This window comes from Numida meleagris, chromosome 4 (genome assembly GCF_002078875.1).
Source record: "Numida meleagris isolate 19003 breed g44 Domestic line chromosome 4, NumMel1.0, whole genome shotgun sequence".
Classification (NCBI taxonomy): domain Eukaryota; kingdom Metazoa; phylum Chordata; class Aves; order Galliformes; family Numididae; genus Numida; species Numida meleagris.
The window spans coordinates 24,886,855-24,906,090 of NC_034412.1; the positions used below are offsets into that span (position 1 = coordinate 24,886,855).

The 19,236-nt window shown below is 40.1% G+C and overlaps 2 protein-coding genes across 2 annotated transcripts in view; one reads left to right on the forward strand and one right to left on the reverse strand.

Annotated features, from left to right (window-relative positions):
* FGG (fibrinogen gamma chain) lies at positions 4,728–10,497 on the reverse strand. Its single transcript, XM_021395741.1, has 10 exons — positions 10,072–10,497; positions 9,933–9,977; positions 9,312–9,495; positions 9,110–9,203; positions 8,038–8,168; positions 7,407–7,540; positions 7,101–7,285; positions 6,327–6,604; positions 5,796–5,962; positions 4,728–5,421 (listed from the first exon to the last, which is right to left on the reverse strand). Exons 1-10 carry the CDS (start codon positions 10,141–10,143, stop codon positions 5,407–5,409), a joined length of 1,305 nt encoding a protein of 434 aa, XP_021251416.1. The 5' UTR covers positions 10,144–10,497; the 3' UTR covers positions 4,728–5,406.
* The window catches only part of LOC110398284, a 49,760-nt gene continuing 45,915 nt past the window's right edge, over positions 15,392–19,236 (forward strand). The window contains exons 1-5 of the mRNA XM_021395801.1: positions 15,392–15,463; positions 15,591–15,691; positions 15,783–15,852; positions 16,845–16,975; positions 17,738–17,826. Of these exons, the coding sequence (XP_021251476.1) occupies positions 15,656–15,691; positions 15,783–15,852; positions 16,845–16,975; positions 17,738–17,826 (326 nt within the window). The 5' untranslated portion in view covers positions 15,392–15,463; positions 15,591–15,655. The remainder of the gene's footprint in view (positions 15,464–15,590; positions 15,692–15,782; positions 15,853–16,844; positions 16,976–17,737; positions 17,827–19,236) is intronic.

The following is a 19,236-nucleotide window of genomic DNA, read 5'->3' on the forward strand; positions in this document are numbered from 1 at the left end:
CTTCTCTTTTGCACAGACTTATTGTAATCCTTTTATGAAGTGAGATTGAAATGAACTATGTGAGTTGCACACATATTTAAGAAGAGCACAACAGAGGGATATTTGAAAGCGTCCCAGAAAAAAAAAAGTTGAGAATTACTCAATCTTTTTAAGGAGGAGAAAGTAGGTATTTTTACAATTGATATTGTTTGTGTATAGGAATTGATTAAAATGTGTTGCTACTGTGAGATCTGTAACAAGCCATAGTGTTATTGGTGAATATTGTACGTGGCTGTCAAATTCTTGAAGATGCTGCCCATCTTAAAAGTTGGCACCATACTGGGCAGAGATGAGGAGGAAAACTTTGGCTCAAGCAAATCAGTTGAAAGAACAAAACATTCCCTTGGCTTTTTAAAATGGCATGGTATTCACAAAACTCTCCATCATCCACAGGTCACTCATCATACCGTGTTCTACAGAGGCATATTTAAGCTTGACTCTGGTATTATACAACATTTCAAATTCAAAATAGCTGTTTGTAGCTTTGGATCCATTGCAGCAGCCTTATGGGTTTTCTCTTACCCTCCTTTCCTCTGCTGTTCCTTGCTTTCTGCCTTCAGAAGCCTTCATCACTCTCCGTGTAAGGTTCACTGAAGTTGAACTGGATCCTTTGTTTCCTCCCATATCTGGCTTTGCATTGTATGTTTCTATTATCTCTGTAAGCCCTCTTAAATTAAAACAGAACTCATACAAATATCACTATGAATGAGTCATATTCTCAGGTTACAAGAAACAGAGCAGATCGACAGAATGGTGCTACACTGATTTATGTCACTGATTTACACCTACACCATCAAAATCTCTTTTTGTATGACTAGAGGTTTCTATTATATTTAAGGCTTAATCTTACCTATGAATACTCAGAGACAAGATATTTTGTTCATTTCAGTTCCCTACAGCTTGTTTTGTAAAGGGTTGAATCTTATGCAGTGCCAGTAATACCACAATGTAACAAACCTCTTCAAACAGCTCAGCTAACTTCAGCAATGAATGTCCGAGCAGACTCCATGTTATCTTTGCTGTCTGAGGATCAGCCAGCCATGGCTGTGCTGTCCATAAGGAAGCTTCTGAACTCAAAGCAGACAAAAGAGTTACAGACTTTAATAAATGCTTCACTGCAATTTTCAAGCTATTCTAGTATGTAATTTTGTAAAAGGGTTATTTTTATATGATTGTGTGTATTGGTTCAATGACACACATATGTGCTCCACTGCTAAACTCAGCAGTGGCAAGACTGAAGACAGCTCCCCAGTCCAAGTCCTATGCAGCTTTGTTCACTCTGTTCTAACAGCGCTGTGAAAGAATTATAACAATCTTAAGGAATCGCAAAAAGCTCAGACAACAATAAAATTTTTAAAGGATGGAAAGATCACAATGAGAGGAAGACTTGCAGGATTGTGATGAGTTATTTAAAAGAACAGAATAAAATGAGGTATATACAATATCTGCTGGGGTCCATGTACAGTCTCCCATTCATGCCAGTGAGCTCTAATTTGGCTTACACAGCTGACATCAAAGTATCTGCCTTATGCCTTTGGTGCTCAGGAGCACAAGCACTGCACATACAATCCCTGTGTGCCCTCCTTGTGTGTACAGCTGCACAGTCTGCTGTACTGTTGTGTCACCCATGATGCTCCTGCCAAACACTCCCTCCTCCTGATCACATTTATTGTGGACAGTGCTGCTGAAAGCTGTGCATTCTTTTCTGCCAACTGTTTAAAACGTCAAAGATTTTCCTACTGTGGTCATGAATCAATTATTGCAGAACTTACAAACATTCATTCATGGAGTGCTACTTTACCAGTTTCACAGCTGCAGAAGCCTGTTGAGAACGCTAGGTTCTAAAGTAGTTTGTAGCTTTTGGGATCCATTTTGATAGTCTGAGTCTTCAGAGTACACTGTATGTGCAAACACCACTGACACCAGCTGTAGCTCTCTGCTTGTCACTGGAGCTCTGGAGCAGCCAGCTCTAAGATGCCTGAGTGGCTTGCCTCTGGTCCTGCAGGAATCAAGTGAAGATGTCAGGAACAGGATCTAATTTTGCAGAATATCAGCTGTAAGCAAGAGATGATTGTCTTACTACGAATGTTACAACCTACACAACAGACAAAACATCCTTCATTCTTCTTGCAATCACTTTTCATGCTCAGAGCTGATTAGGGAAATGTTTAATGGGAAAAAAAGCAATAGGTGATTGATTACATCTTTAGGATTGCATCATAATGAATGTGAGCATAATTCAGCTGTGATGTGTCACCTTAGTTCTGTCTTTTTATAGCTTGCAAGAGTTTGATTTTGTGATCTTCGGTACACTCCGAACGTTGTTTTTGTAATTTAATGGCCTTAAAAACCAAATACAGAAAGAAACAAAAGAAATGGAAAATCATAGAATCATGGAATCATAGAATGGCCTGGGTTGAAAGGGACCTCAAAGATCATCTAGTTTCAACCCCCCTGCTGTGTGCAGGGTTGCCAGCCACTAGACCAGGCTGCCCAGAGCCACATCCAGCCTGGAAAATCTATACCATTCTGTGATGCTCAAGTCCTTGCGATGCAAACACATCAAGAATCTGCCTTTTTGACCATGCTAACAGAAGATGAGACAATTTGCTGGATAGTGTCACATATAGGCTACCAGCATGAGACTGGACACCACAGTAGTATGTGCCAGCTTTCCCCTGACCCTGATGGAGTGCACAGCTCTTTGATGACCTTCAATCTCAACAAAAACTTAAGCTGTGGTCCAAGTAAAACTCAGTCACTGGGGGGACTGGAAAAAGCTGGTAAAGGACCACAAGGATTAGGTAAACTAAGAGGACTTTTCTGCTTCATGTGAAGGGGATTGCTGTGTAAACCTGAGGTAGAAGAGGAGCTCCTCAGACTTTCCAGCTGAGGGCCGAACCTGTGCCTGACCTTCAGCCTGTACCTTTGCTTTCCTGTTGCAATCATCCAGTCACTGCTCTGTGTGTTTGTTTGTAAAGGTTAAAGGCTAAGAGCTAGACAAACTTTGGATTTAACCTTAATTCATAATCAAAGGACAGAAGTGCGGCTTTACTACCTAGCTGCCCTTCTCTTGGCAGGTTGCCATAGCAATAGCTGGGAAATCTGGGATTTAGGTTTGATTTGGAAGACAAGGATGTGAGCCAGAATAACAGAATCTCAGAATGGCTGAGGTAGGAAGGGACCTTTGGATCCATCTGGTCCAACCCTCACTCCAACAGTGCCAAAAGGAAAATATTTCTGCTCCCGAGTCCTATGCTTTGTGCTACAACGGTCTTTGACAAGTAGGAAGGGTGACAGCAAGCGTAAGGTATGAAAGGAAGGCAGTGTAGCTAGCACCCAAGTCCTGTGATGAAATCTTATAAACTCAGATAGATTTGTCTAAATATAAAGTACTATGCTATATTATGTAGGCTACGCTCTGAAGGCCATGTGCAATTATAGACTGATTTAGGAAGGAGAAATAAGACCTTTTAGAATACAAAATGGAGGCATTAAGTCAAAACACAATGTATTTACTTGTAAAACAAGTAAACAAATATAAACAAACAACCCCACAAAACATGAGAGTATTAATCTCTCTCTAAGAAACAGAAGAAACAGAAGATCTGTTCAGGTTCCTTTCTGATAGTTCCATGGCTGGAAGCAGTAGAAAAGATCTCTGAAAGGCATGATTCTTGGCAGTCTTCTTTCAAGGCCCACAGAATATAGCTGCACTGTCTGGCAGAGCCCCTCATGAGCCCCAGCACAGGACTTCTGTGAACGATCAGGCTTCTTGGATTCAGCAGCTCCAGCCCTCCAGATCTCTGGAGCAGATGGTCCTCTCCAAAGAGGCTCAAAATTGTTTGTAAGACCTTAGAACACCAATCAGCAAACCGAATGAAAGAATGAGTCAGTCTTAGTTCTGATTAGCAACCAATAAAATGCCAGCTCACACCAGTGAAATATGTGTTTTATAATAAGGGATTGGAAGAAGAATTTGGACTGGGAAAGAACAGTTCAGACCTAGAGAAATGTGGATTCAGAGGTCAAAGTCACATAGAGGGAAGGAATACTTCTTTATTCCATGTCACACATATATAAATAAGACAACTTTTAAAGTCACATCATAGATGGGGTTAAACTGAAAACAGAAAGTGAAAGTGGCTTGGCCACTCTAAACAGCTTCACTGTAAGCAATAAGTGGATAGCAGCTTGTCATGCTGTGGACATTCAGACTCAGGCATGCAGCTTGGCAGCAGACTAGGCAGAGACCTACACACCTCAACAGGAAAAGTGTCAAGATAGCATAAATGGCCTTTGAGGTCTGTCTTATTTGTGTAATATTTCCCTGTCTCTAAAAAAAGCCATTTAAATGTGCTATTCAGAAATGCCAGGTGAACTGCTGGCTATTCAATGGTAGCTAAAAATAACTAGGTGCACTGATTTATATATCAACCTGACATATATAAATATAGTTCCATTCTTGCTCTAAACATATATACTTTTCTTCTGTTGAGGAATATCCACAAAGTAATATGATTTTCTAAACCCCTCACCCAGAAATGTTCATCAAATATTCTGAGTGATTACATTCAAACAGCATCTCAAACCGTCTGGTTATTGATCTGTGCTGTCAGTGCAGATCACTGAAAAATTATTACTACATTCAGTAAAAGCAAATGCAACTAAAACAATTAATACTACAAGTTTTATTATTTTGGGGCTGAAAACATTAGAGTAATAAGTTAATGAGTGTGGTATTCAGGTATAATCCTTGTACTATGTGCTATATAGAAAAACAAACTTTTATTTTGAATAATATCTGGAAAACCTGTTAATACACATGCTCTGGAGTAAAATATCTTTGTCATTGGTAGTATACTTCCTAACCTGTGGTATGTTTGTTTAAGTGGCTTTAGCAGTAAACTAGATCCTTTTCAAGTTGCTGTGTGCTTTGAACTATGTCACAAATTGACAATTTCATCAGAAAACAAAGTGAAGACTGTTGAAAGCTAGCCATGTTTTATGGAGAAATATCTCCAACACACTCTTCTAAATAAAGAGCAGGAATAACTGGACCACACAGATTTGATCAGATTAACCTTCCAACAGTCACAGTGTTTACTGTGTTGTGTTTGGCCAACAGTAGATCACATATAGCAAGCTCAGCTTTTCTGTAATAATCAAAAATTTATTGGGAATGTGTACAGAAAAAATAACCATGTACAGAGGTCAGCAGTGCTCAAGGAAAACCGTTGGGCATTTTATACTCAATGGCATTTCACAACACTGATGTCCAAACTGTGGAAGGTGGGATAAGTTCAGTCCCTCACAGATAAAATATTTATTTTCTCCATTCAGATCAGTCTTTATTAAATTGTTTCTTTATGAGTCTCCAACCTGCAGTAGAAAAAAAAAAGACAGTATTAAATGTTCTTCTAAAGAAAGATGAAGTACATAAGGCTTGATAACGATATGTTGATAGTGTTCATACGTAGTTAAACTAGTTGGAAATTTGAAGTTTAGCAATTAAAACACATGAAGACAAGGAATTATTTCTAGTCCTGAGACTATCTACTTCTCTGTTAAAAGAAACAGCGAAGAGGAAGGTATACTAAAATCAAAATGCAAATATTTCTGTGACAAAATGGTAAACAAAGCTGATGCCTCAAAGATGCAGTAGGCTTAACATTTCAGCTGTCCACACTCTGTACTTGAAATTATAACCATATTTTATTGTTATTTTAAATATCTCCTCTGTCCTATGGTCAAACCTGTTTTGCGCCTCCTGAGTGCTGCTGTCCATCTATTGAGAGTCTGTTGAATGGGATGATTTTCATTGTAGTTTTCTTCATGGAGTACCATCGGTCACGCCATGTTGCCCAGATAATGCCATTGTCATATGAATCTGAACCAGCATCTCTAGATGAGTACACACCATCTAAAAATAGCAATTTGAGCTAAATATTTAGTTGTTTCTAAATAATTAATGTGCCCATCCCATACATAGTTGTGGCATCGACACCTCTGTGACATCCCTGGGCACACTAACACACTGCACACAGCGCACCTCTCTTTGCTTCTGTCAGGACCAAGGATTCCATTTTGGGCTGGAGTGCTGCCACAAACTGGTGAATTTTTGAATAATTTGGTGAATTATTGAAAAGAATGAACTACATCAGCTTTGGAAAAACCAGATGGCAAAATATACTCAATGAAAGTGACCCATTTTCCTTTGTCATTGAAATGTGATGTCCTTGGTTACATTTGTCTGTGTGAAAATAGGTATTTAGAAGATACTTTACCTATATAATATTGTCCATTGAGGTGACCGGCATGGCATCTATTCATCCACCATCCAGATCCATCTTGCTCAGCACAGTTGCCCTCAAAGTTGTCATTATCATTATCATAGGTGCTGAAGCGCATGCCATTATGGTAGGTATAAGATTTGTCGCTTGGATCATTTCCAAAATCAAAGCCATCAAAGGCATCTCCAGCTTCGCCACCAATAAAGTAGGCATAGGTCAGTCTGTACTTGTCTTCTTCAGTTCCCACTTTGAATACCGCATAGTCAGCAGTGCTGTTAACAGAGGATAACAGTGAATACCAATCAATTTTTGTCATACACTATTAGATGTGTTTTCTGACCCTACTGTTCTTCATTGATACACAGAAGACCTACATTATAGACGTGCATATGTGTTTATCTCCCAAGCTCCTACTCCTTAGGCTTACTCAAGTCATCAGGAAGTTCTTGGTGGGAGGAAGAAATAGGTATCTCAAAAAATAGGAAAGGTAGAAAGCCCTCGTGGAGAATGGAAGACATAGGTGAAGAAACTTTGAAGAGAAGAAACAGATTTATTCTGCCAAATCAACTAGGGCTTCTGGCATGTGGCCTTCAGACATGTACACATGAGTGTTGCTGTCACAGTCATGAGTTCAGGAGCCCATGCAGTATCCTATGCATCTTGACATATCTAATAGTGCCACATTTTTTTTAAATCTGTACAAACTAACACTACTGGAAGAGCAGTAGATTTTAAGATGACATTTTCAGAGGCTTCATGAGCAAGTACCCTTTTTTGCCAGACCAGTCCTCCAGTTCTATTCGCAAGGCATATGGCAGAGTGGACTGTGTAGTTATTAAATGAATCTTTTCATTGCCCAGCCAAAATTCTGTGGTGTCATCTGGAGACAGATGTCCAAATCCTTCCTTGTATTGAACCCAGTTTCTCCGGAAGTCCTCACTCCCATCCAATCTCTGTAAAACAACAATAACAACAAACCAACCCTCAAAAAACCATTATGTACTTTATGTAAGCAAATGAAAATAGCAGTGATGCAATATGCTTCCTTATGATAATAATACCCTAGTGACGTACCCTCTGTAATACCGTCCAGCCGTTTCCATATGTGTCAATCTCACAGTAGACTAGGAATGACTGCTTAGCTTTTTGAGGCTTGATGAAGTAAAGACCACTTTGTCTGGCACCTTTATTTGCAATGTCTTGACAATCTGAAGGAAAGATATTCAAAGGGTTGTTACTAAGCTAGCTATAGTTCTATCCTCACATTCTATTCTCACATTTGATATGGTAACTTTCTCAATGTAAGAAATTAATATTGTTGCAAAGTTTGGTGTCTAGTCTAAATATTTAAATGTCATTGCCATAAAAAAAAATACTGAAAGTCACAGGACATGTGTAAAATGAGAACAACATTCGTCTCACACGGAATTTAAGCAACTTACACATAGAATACAGTCATAGCACCAATTTTTACAGCAACAAAAACAGCACTTCTGGAGCTAAATTTTTCCAGGTGACTCAGCAGAAATGTGATCATGAGTTATCTTCCTTGAATTGATCCAAGCATTGATTTCAGAACTTGCAATCTTACACCTTTGCACAAGTCTATGGCCCTTACGATCACAAGAACCTCATCACTGCGATGCCAACTGGCAATACTTGTAACTGAATCAACCCTCCACCATACAAGAAGCATTTTGTGCACCTCTTCCAGTTGTCTCCTGTATTTCAGCAGTATCTCTGCATGGTTCCTGGCAGTGTGACTCAAGCTGAGCAATCTTCTGTTTCAATTGTGTGATCTTGTTGCTGTTCATTATATGCATATCTGTCAACTGTCTGGAGAGAGAGACATAAAACTGGCTTGTTTCTTCAGCTGCTTCTTACTGACAGTAGTACAGGTTTACCTGCACATATGCCTGACTGAGATAGGATGCTGCTACATACATCCCTGCAAAAGGGATGTTTCTCTTAACACTGGTACTTAAAGTTGAATAAAATAGCCAAAATGGGAATGTACATGCTTAATCTCACGTAAAACCTGACTTGCGTCTAATCAGCAAAACTCAAACCAGTAATTAATGCATGATTGTAAAGCTGTGGAATGTTTTCCTTTGCTCTCCTTAGCAAATTACAAATTATTCTTCCTTAATCATGGAATTTTACATAAATCAGATACACAAACTGCCTCAATAATCAGAACGCCTAAATTGTATTTGATATGATGCTATAGAGGTAGATACGTTGCTACATTCAGGTCAATAAAAATAGCCTCAAGTTTTAGAAAAGTTAATGATGTTTTTCAATTCTATTTTCAGTGTTGGTTTACTGAAGACCACCACTGAGTTTATAATTACTTATTAATTATACCTATGGAACTGAGATGATTTTCTCAGATACATGCAGCAAAATTAGAGTAAATGATTGTACAAATATTTCATACACTCAACAAACTCATCTTAATGAAATCTCCATAGTTCATGAAAAAAAAAAAATCAATGTCTAATGCAGCAAAAGAAACACAAGTAAAACCATTGCCAGGCTTCCTGACATTCTTATCTTGTACTTGCACAATTAATGGATAATGCAGATGAACTGAGAATGCACTCTCAGATCCTCATGATCTTTATGTGACTTGTAAGGAAACTACTACTGACAGTGTGTAATGGTCAACATGAGCACAAAAACCCTTTCTGAGGAAGCCTTAACTGTCATTAATAAAAGAAGAGAAAGAAAACGATTTGGATTATCAAGTGCTATGCAAAGTGGAAGATACCTACTGTATAGTATTTTCATGAGCCAAAATAGTGTTTTCATATCTGATAATTTCTTCAATTATTTTCTTGGACTTTTGAGTCAAACTCTCAACTGATTCTGTAGAACAGACAAAGGTATGAAATTATTGCAGTTTGGCAAATTAGAAAAACAAGACAGTAACGTAGTGTTATTTGTTCAATTGTGTAGTTATTTTTATATTCTCACGTGGTAGTGTCTGCTTCTCTGAAGGATAGACGGTTTTGATGTGTTGAATCAAATATTCTATTGATCCTGTGGAGTTCGTAGCTTGCTGCAGAAGTCTCTCAATTTCTAGCAGTTCACCATCCGTAGTGAGACGATATTTGTTAAAGAAATCTGCAATGCCACAAGTTGTGGGGCAGTAGCTACCCTAAAGAGGAAAGAATAATAATAGATAATGTTTTGATAGCAAAAAAAGGACAACAGAATATTTGGGCAGGGGAACTCTCAGTCACAGTTTGTACAAACGATTTCAGTAAAAAAAAGCATAGATGTTTGCCTCTGTCTGCAGTATTACTGAATTTATAGAGAGGGTTTAGTTTCACACTGTATATATATCCGCACATAGAAAGAAATTTGTACATGATGTTGCTTATAGCGTCTTCTAATATGCTTTTATCAGCAGTGTAGCTGCCTTTCTCAGCAGATGGATACTGCTACCAATCAAGAATGGGTTTAAGCACAATGCATTTAATAAGCACTGAAGCTAACAATGAGGATTTAATGAAGCTACAAATGGCAGTTACTAAGCGGCGTGGGCAGGCTTTGACTAGACTTAATGTAAAAGAAAATGGATCCAGTACTTACAAATCGGTCATCTAATATGCAGCAGTTTTCTCTGGTAGCAACGTACTGAAGAGAAGAAACAAGACCACTTTCAGTGAGTTTTCTCCAGCAGCATTCTCAGCGCTGACGCGTTTTCTAACACCTCTGCACCTTCACTTACCGCCATGCTGGTGGAGAAGAGCAGGAAGAAGAGATACCCCAGAGGTGCCCATCTGCCCAGCTTTGGCCCCATCTTGCTGGGTGACAGCTGTACTGTCAGCAGCCAAAAGTGTTCACCCCAGCAGACGAGGCAGCACCTTTATGGGATGCCAGCTTTGGCCCCAGTGCAGAGCAGCAGAGGTTTAAGGGAGCAGTTGGAGCTGGGGGCGGGCACGGTGAGGTAGCGGGAAGAGGTGGAGTAAGGGATGAGGTGGATTCCCAGAATTTGCACACATCTCTTACTCCTCCCATTTGCAGAACTTGCTTTCCACTTGTCCACTTTATCTCTGTTCCAGCCAGGTCTTAAAGGAGGCAGAAAGGCAAAACGAGGTGTACAGAAGCTGTAAGAAAAGCATAAGCAAACACACACATGGCTTTGGGATGGGGGCAGGCAGAGTTGTCAGTTAACTAGCATAGGGAAAAGCAGAGGTAACTACCTAAATTACATGCAAACACCTGTCCGTAGCCTAAAGTTAAAAATGTTTTGTGGTTGTATAGTACCTTCCCTCCACAAAGCAGAACATACTTTGCGAAGGGGTTCAATATCATTTTCCCTATTAGGCAGATGACAAAACTTAGGCAGAGAGGCCATGTCAGGCAGTGGAATATCTGGAGAAGCAGCCCACGGTTTCCCTCACAGGCAGTGAAAGCATGAATCTTCTCTGCCCTCCAATTTAGGAAGTCTGTGTGAACGACTTGGATCAAAGCTGCCCTGCTGGGAACTAGAGCTGCCCATACTCCTGGATCAGACAACTTTCCTTTACAATCACCACAAATCGGGAAAGAGCATTTGCAGAAACTTAATCCTTCCAGATAAAAGTGCTATCTCCAGGGATGGTGACTGGCTCGGAGTTTGTGCTTGTACTCTGCCCTATCAAATACACCTAAGGGATGAAATAAAATTGGATAAAAGACAACTTGCCCTTGTGTTTTCTATCATTGCTTCTTCAGTGCTGTTAACACAGGCTCAGGAAACTACCAGTGCCTCCCCTTGCTGCTACAGCTCACCTCCTGCTCAAGCTCACTTTGCTGCAGGTCTTGTGCTGATGTGAGAATAACATGGAGTTCAGAGGATCCTGGAGGTACAACTTCCATGACCATGCACCACCAGGATTCCCTTCCATGATTACACAGCAAGAGTAGGTTGCTGGCATGAACTTTCTCCAGTAACTGGGTCAGGTTAAACTGCAGATGTCTCCTCCAGGGCAGATGGGTACATAGTGTTTGGGACAGAATATGTGAACTACAGAATACAACTCAGGTATCTCTTGTTCTTTCACAGAGTAAAGAGCATACTCTTTGCTCTTCTCACTAATAATAACCCATGTAGATCTGAAACTCTTTCAAGGGAATCACTGGAAATGGAAAAATTTTTCAGGCATCCCTAGATAAGAATTTCAGGATTCAGAAAAGATGACAACAGTCAACACTGACAGTGAGATATATTACTTAATTTTGAGAAAAAGTTCCTAAAATTTTATAATTCAAAATGGAATGATGGCTGTAATGAAATAATTTCAATGTATAATGCAATCTTTTCTGCTAAAGTCACCAATATCTTACATAACAATAACAACAAAGCTTGATTGCTGCAGATAGTTGGCTTATTGGGTCTGAAAAACAAGAGGATCATTATGACTGCAAAAGGGCTAGGAATAAGAAAATTGAATTTTCAGTGGGGTTCTTGTCTTACCTAAAATTATCACCACATAGATCTACATTCATGAAGGAATCAATCTAAGCAATTTGTTTAATGACTACCAGATATCTCTATGCTGCACTTACAGGAGTTGCTCAGTTGTATTTTTGGTTATAACCTCTTGTACTTCTTAGTAGAAGCTGTAAACACTTAAACCTCACAACATTTTTGTTTGTTTTACTGATTACATGGTGTAGACTGGAATAATTAATCCTTTCATATCTCTGCTCCTTTCTCTTTCCTCCCATTATTTTGCATTGCATGGCTTTGAAATGATTTATTCCCACTTTTATTAGGTCAAAGCCAGTATGTGTTCTTGTTTGCTGATTTGCTAACAAACGAGGAATGAATAAAGCCGCACAGGCAGAATGAAGAGTTCTCAAATTCAGTTTACCTTTTCCTCGCAATTTATTTTTTGTGAGGGTGGTAAAATCAAATCAATATTTGTTTAAAAGTTTCTTGTTCAATTCAGTTAGTATTTGATTAGTATTTTTGTCAAACAGCCATTCGAAAACTGTACAACACTTTCCTGTTACTCACAGTAAATGACAGAAATACAGGAGAAATATACATGTATTTGTTAATCAGTTCCTGAATAGCAGATTATTCTTACAATTACCTTGGGAAAACAACAATTTTCCAAATGTATGACTCATACTTACATGTGTTAAGAATCTAATGTGAAATTTCCATTCATACAATTTCAAAAATGTTACAGTGATCCAATACATTTTTCTTATTGTTTCAATGGAAACTTGAATGTAAAAAAAATACAAAAAATAAATGTTAAAACCCTCAAGAAGTAAATGTCCAAAAAGACAAAGCTTATTTTGCTTTGCAACCTATCACTAACATGCACTGCCCTGCTTGTACTACTAATAAACTTGTTTGCTATGTCAACTAATGAGCAAGTGATAATTAGGATGAGAAACAGAGATGGTTAAAAAGCTGTCTAGTGCTGATGTTATGCTTCTAGTATGCTAAGAAACAAACTGCTTTGCAAATAGCAAAGTGAAAATGAAAAAGAAAGGTTTTGTAAGTCATCTTTCTCTTTCTCTTTCAATATTTAAATCTTAGGGAAAAGGGAAATGGCAACATTTTTGGCAATTCAGCAGTCCATTCTGTGCATCAGGCACTCTTTCAGCCTTCCTGAAGAGAAATGCCTGGAGGATTTGGGTCCGTAAATATCAGCTGCCAGTTGCTCTGCATGGGAGAGGCTCTTATTTCTTTTCAGTTATGAAATCAGCACTGACATGGGCTATGCTTCTGTTCAAATGAGGCTGCAAAGAGTTCTGTTCCCTAGAAAGCTGAGCAAGGAAAAATATAAAATCCCCATCATTCATAGTGTGGTTTCATTTGGAACGCTTTGGAAAGAATACAGAAGATATTTTGCTGCATGCACACCATAAATACAGGAAAGATACTCATGTTTTCTTGCTTTTTGGTTTTTCTGAGTTCCAGAGCACAGGATGTTATACTTCAACACACTAAAAATCCAGCAAACATACTGAAAGCCCCCAAACCACCAGCTGGAATCGGTTAAAAATCATTATTGAGCCTGAAAGAAGCTTGTGCCTTAAAAAGGGGTATTAGGTGCAACATTGTAAATTCTCTCCCCTTACTGATTTACAGAGATCATTTTCAGCTGTTGATCCACTTAGAAAAGGCTCGCTTTTAGACTATCTGCAAAAGAGAGATTGCAATGTATGCTTTACCTTGAGGGGAAGAGCAGTGAACTCCATTTGTTAAACAAAAGCATCCACTCATTTGTGGGAATAAGATAAGTAATACATTCAAATATTTGCTGAATACTTTGTAATTTGTCGAGAGGACAGAACCTCAATAAATTAAATAGAGCCTCCTTTGTAAACCAAAATATTTGTTGGTATCTGTGCTGTTTTGGACAGGAATTTATTTGCAGTGGCATTAACAGACACACAGCAAAAATGCAATACATTTCACAATAAAAAATGTAGCCTCAGAAATGCATTGCTAGTACTTTTTTCGCAGTCAGAGGAAACCTGACTGCCAGAAAAATCCTAGAAAAAGCTTATTGGCTTTGGAACAATGTAGTCTGCATTGTCTACCCTGCTAGTAACTCAGGATAATGGTAGGAGAAGGATTAACCTCACATTTCCTATACACATTGCCTGTGCCTCACGCCAACACAGAAATCTGTTTACAGAAAGGGAAGCTCGGGCCTAAATCTGAGCCGCTAACATAGTAGAAGTAAATACAAGCATTTAGAGTCACTGAATGAAATGGTGAATGTTAGACTTACCTATATTTGAATTATGATCAGGAAAATAATGATATATTTTATTTTTTAAATCAGAACCTTTATCTTTCTCCAACACAAAAGCTAAAGCCAAGTTATTTTTCTTCTCCTCTTCACAATTTATGAGAGCAAAATGTGTCTTACACATTAAGTGCTACAGCAAATGGATGTTGGTCCTTACCATGCAATAGAATTACGGCATTTACTGGTATTAAGCTTTATCCCTTACCCAGCAGGGAGAAGTTTTTAGTCGTATCTCTGTGTTTGCATTGCACATACACTTGTTGCTGACTGTCAGCTTCACTCCAAATCACACAGTGCCATCTGATGTCCTCAAAGAGCAACACACTTTGTCTCCAATTTGTGAAATCACAGAGAGCCCAAAACCTCAACATCACGGGACCTTGCTTCCCAAGTCTTATACAGAAAAGATCATCGGAATGACTTGCCTCTGTTTTCATCAAAATAACCCTAATGTCGTCTATAAAGTGATGGGCTCAGAGTTGATTGTTGCTGCTCGTGATAGAGACCGTGGCAGGGAACTCTATAGAAACATCGTATCAGTGTTCAGTACTATCAAACCCCAAATATTGCACTGGAGCTGCAAGAAAGGCAGCACAGACCAAACCAGAAAACACTGTAGGCTGCTGCGTGTGCCTTGTTCACCTGTGGCTTGAGTACCATGCTCCTTCTTGTCGCTACACACCACAAAAGTTGATGTTAAAACTGGAGAGGACCCAGTGACAGGTAGCAAGGATGGCCATGGGTTTGGACCTGCTTCATCAGGGGAACAGTGAGTTAGATGGCAGAAAGAAAGGATGATTTAGGGGAGGGGGGTCCTTATCCTGAGTTGAAGAAAATCATCTTTTAATCAAATGGAGGGGAATTTGCGAACGGCTCTTATCGAGGACGGGGAAACAGCGCCACCTGCCGGCCCGGCGGGGCGGGGCCGGAGCCGGAGCCTGAGCCGGAGCCGGCGCCACGGGCGGCGCCCGCCACCGCGCTGCCATTCGGCGCCGGCCCGGCGGGGCGGGGCGCGGGGCGCTACCTCCGCGGCTATAAAGGGCGGCGTTGCGGCGCCGCGCCACCTTCTCACTGCGCACGGGGGCCGTTGACGTGTAGCAGGTAACGGGTGGGGGGCTTGGGGGCGGAGAGCCCCCCCCACCACTACTGCCGCCTCCCCCTCCCTACCCGCCCGTCCACACCGCCGCAGGGGTTGGGGCTGCAGTACCGCGAGGAGTGCGGAGGGGGGAGGGGAACTCTGCGCAGGGCCGCGTGGTGCCCGGGGCACAAAGGCGNGCGGCTGTGAGCCTCCGGCGGGCGCCGCGGTGCGCATCGGCTGCGCCTCGGGCTTCTGGGGGGACACGGCGGCCGCGGGTAGGCGGCAGCCAGGGGCTGGCAGGCACGGGGAGCCGGGCCCGGGCGGGGCGGCCCCGTTGCGTAAGCGGCTGCCGCACGGCCCGGCGGGGAGCGGGGCTAACGGCGCTTTCCTCCCTGCCTGCAGTGCCGCAGCTGCTGTACGGCGGGAAGCTGGATTTCCTCGTCTTCGATTACCTCTCCGAGATCACCATGTCGCTGCTGACGGCGGCCAAAGCCCGCTCTCCTGTGAGTAGCGGCTGTCGGCGTGCAGCCGGCTTTGGCAGCGAGGTTGGGCTCCTCGATGCCCCTTCCAACCTCTGCGGTTCTGCGATTTCAGGTGCTGGGTTACACTCCGGATTTCGTCTCCACTGCCATGGCTCCGTACATAAAAGATATCCACAGGAAAGGTATGCTCCTCTTCATGTTCGCACCTTAATGAAGTGCAGTCTGTGTTCTTATAAGCAGCTGTTTGTCACACTACTGTTGTACTGCCTTCTGGACATAGCCTTGAAAGACCTAACATGAAGTGCACATCTGGTGGTAGGGTCTATATAGGACACATTTGAAATGTTTGCTGGTGATTATAAACATGTATGTTTGTCTCTAAGTAATTCTTTTTATAGCTTTAGTTTGAGAACGGAAAGTCGCTTGAAAATCTCTTGTTGAAACATCTAAATCTCATGTTTTAATGCAATCTGAAGATTTGTCAGCATTCTAAAATAGTTCTAATACATTCTGTTTTCCTAATGCATTTTTATTTTTATGACTGTATCTTTACAACTTATGAGTTGGAGAGGAAAACGAGGATCATTTACTCTAAGCACCTAGCTAACATAGTCTGGAATTCATGGAAATGGATGTCTCTTCTGAAATGACATTGTGTGGAAAGTATGAGTGCCTTGAAGGATTGCTCTCATGTGTTGTACCTGTAGGAACTGTCATGATGCTGGCAGTTCCTCATCACATTTGTCTTGGTGATCACTTTCACCTTGCTTGCAGGAAGGGAAAAAGATAATCGTAGGACCATAGAATCACCAAAGTTGGAAAAGGCCTCTAAGATTAGTCCTGCCATTCACCTGTCACCAGTATTTCCCCCTAAACTGTGTCCCTCAGTACAGCATCTAAGCGTCTCTTAAACACCTCAAGGGACAGTGGGGTCACCCACATCATAAGGCCTATCTGCAACAATTCCATAAATAGTCCCTCATCGGCTTAGTCTGATCCTTCCATTTCACGAACATTATGGGGCTCAAGACTTAACATAGGGTTAGTATTTCACTTGATTAGATGCCTGATACCTTGCAAAGATTATGTCTTGCTTGTCTTTCAGCTTGCTTTGAGTTGTTGAAGCATAACCAATTGTTAATGCTTCTGCACTTGGTTCATTCTTTCTGTAAAGGCGTTCGTGTCATCAGTAATGCGGGTGGAATTAACCCCCTGGCTTGTGCAGCTGCTCTTCAGGAGGTGGCAAAGGCGGCAGATGTTGATTTGAAAATAGCTGTTATTACTGGAGATGATCTAATGAGCGAGGTATGGTACTTTGCCTTTAGGCTTAGTAGGACTGCACGAGTTATTCTGTATAGAAACAAAATTGTCCTGAATTTATTTGTTTGCATCTTTCTGTATATCTTTTATTTTAGGTTTGGGTTGGAATGGACCTGTGAGATGATCTAGTTCCACCCCTCTGCTGTAGGCAGGGACGCCTCCCTCTAGAGCATGTTGCTCACAGCGCCATTCTGCCTGGCCTTGAATGCTTCTAGGGAGGTTGCATTCACTGTTAAAAACATTTTGTTAAAAACAATTGCTGTCTTTGTTTTTTTAATGTCCAGGTGAAGAAGGCTAAGTACAACTGTTTATTTGTAAAGTATACCTATGCGTCTCTGGGAACTTAATGTGCTCTGAAATTAACTGCCTTGAGCTGCAGAATTAGTCTTGTCTGCTCTAACAGCAATGGTGACATGGCCAGAAAACATTTCTGCTAGCAAGGTTTGTCTTGCTCAATCTTACAGGAATTAAAGATTATATGAAAGCCTAAGGAGTATACTACTTCATTGTTGTTGATCGTCTTTGAAAGGAAAAGCATTCTTTGAAAACTGACTTAATCTTTATTTTCCAGCACTCAGAAAAGTAAGTGTCCAGAGCTTTTAGTCATTCAACTGATTTGTATTTTTTATTAATTTTAATGATTATACTTAAAGTTGCTGTGAAATTAATCTGTTGTCTGATACTAGTGAAAGTTATGAGTATTCTGTAGCATCTACTGTAAAAATTTGATGGTTTGTTTTCTAACAGAAAGATAACCTAAAAGGAGCTGGCATCACTGATTTAGAGAGTGGCAAACCATTTCCAGAGAGCATTCATAGCATGAACGTGTATCTTGGGTGAGTTACTTTAACAAGTTGTTTTTTGAATGGAAAAATAATTTTTAGTATGTTAACTACATGAACCTGTTTTGATCTGCAAGTAGAACCACCTAGGTACCTAAGGTTCACCTTTGTATGGTTCAAGCAACTAGAAAATATGCTCTGCTTTTAACGTGTAAATAAATTTGTAATTTAGAACCTTGCCAGTTGTGACTTTAGTATTATATCTCCTGAGAATCCTCAGGTTTGATTCAAGGCAAAGTTGCTGCAATTTTTCCAAAAGTGGAGCATCCTGTCACTGCATGGCGCAGTTGTTAAGGATTGCCATCACTAGAGAAAAATGCACAGCCCTCCTATTAAAATAATGAATCATTATGAAAGGCTGTTGTTCTGACTTGTACCATTATATTGCACTTTGCAAAAATGTGTCCAGGCAAGACAGCAGGGATGTATGGCTGTTCTTAAGACAGCATATATTTTTTCCTCTGAAATGAGAATCTTTTAATAAATTGCTCTTTAAATTTGTATTCAGTGTTTTCTGTTATAGTTCTTGGTAGATTTTCTTTTTAACCTTTTGTTAATCTTTGCCTTGAAAGATTTACATATCGTAACTGTAAATGAAATCTAAGAAACAGGAGTTAATGTTTATAACGTTGAGAAGGTGTTAGTTCCAGCGCAGGTGATTCATGATTCACAATTTTAGGAAAAGGCAACTCAAAGCAGAGAGGACAAAAGCAGACTAGTATAAGGAAGATGCATTTTAAAAATCCGTTGTATATGGCTTTGCTTTACTAATGGAAGCTAAAACAACTGAATTTTGACCTTGCTTTAGTTTTTTTTTAAAGAAGCACTATTTCTTTATGGGCCCTTAAATCTGGGATGCATTGAAATGTAATACAAATCTAGTTACGTTTACAGTTTGATTCTTGGTTCAGTGCACGAACTACATCTGAAAAATTATCATTGTTATAGATTATGAAGTATTTCTTTTGTCCCTCCTGATTTACGTTCTGTGGATTGAGTTCATGTGTTTTTTTTTTTCAATAAGATGCAAACTAATTGACTGCTTTTTAAATATAGTTAAATAGCTTTATTATTATCCTGTAGAAACCCATTTGTGTTTCTCATGCAACCATTATATAACACTATGCCCAGTGGCATGTGTTGTTTTACATTGTGTATTTTGTTGTCTCTCTAATCAGTATCCTTTCGTTTCGATATCATTGAAATGTCAATAAATACATATTTTGCTAACATCGTTAAGAGCTTCTATGCACTTTTCTTTTTCTTGTTAAGAAGTAGGAGCAAGTCTATTAAAACTGTCAAAGAACAGCATCCTAGTTGTTAAAAGGTACCCAAGTTGTGGTTTGCATTTTTGAATCCGCCTAATTCACCAAGAATGGCAGAATCCATTAGATAGCTTTGACC

What these genes read in the sequence shown, in the direction of transcription:
- FGG (XM_021395741.1), bottom strand. Translation starts at nt 10,143, where the DNA reads ATGGGGCCAAAGCTGGGCAGATGGGCACCTCTGGGGTATCTCTTCTTC. An exon ending in GACTGGTCTGGCAAAAAAGG is followed by an intron (nt 6,605 to 7,100) that starts GTACTTGCTCAT and finishes CTCTGTTAACAG; the next exon opens with CACTGCTGACTATGCGGTAT. An exon ending in CAATGGACAATATTATATAG is followed by an intron (nt 5,963 to 6,326) that starts GTAAAGTATCTT and finishes TGCTATTTTTAG; the next exon opens with ATGGTGTGTACTCATCTAGA.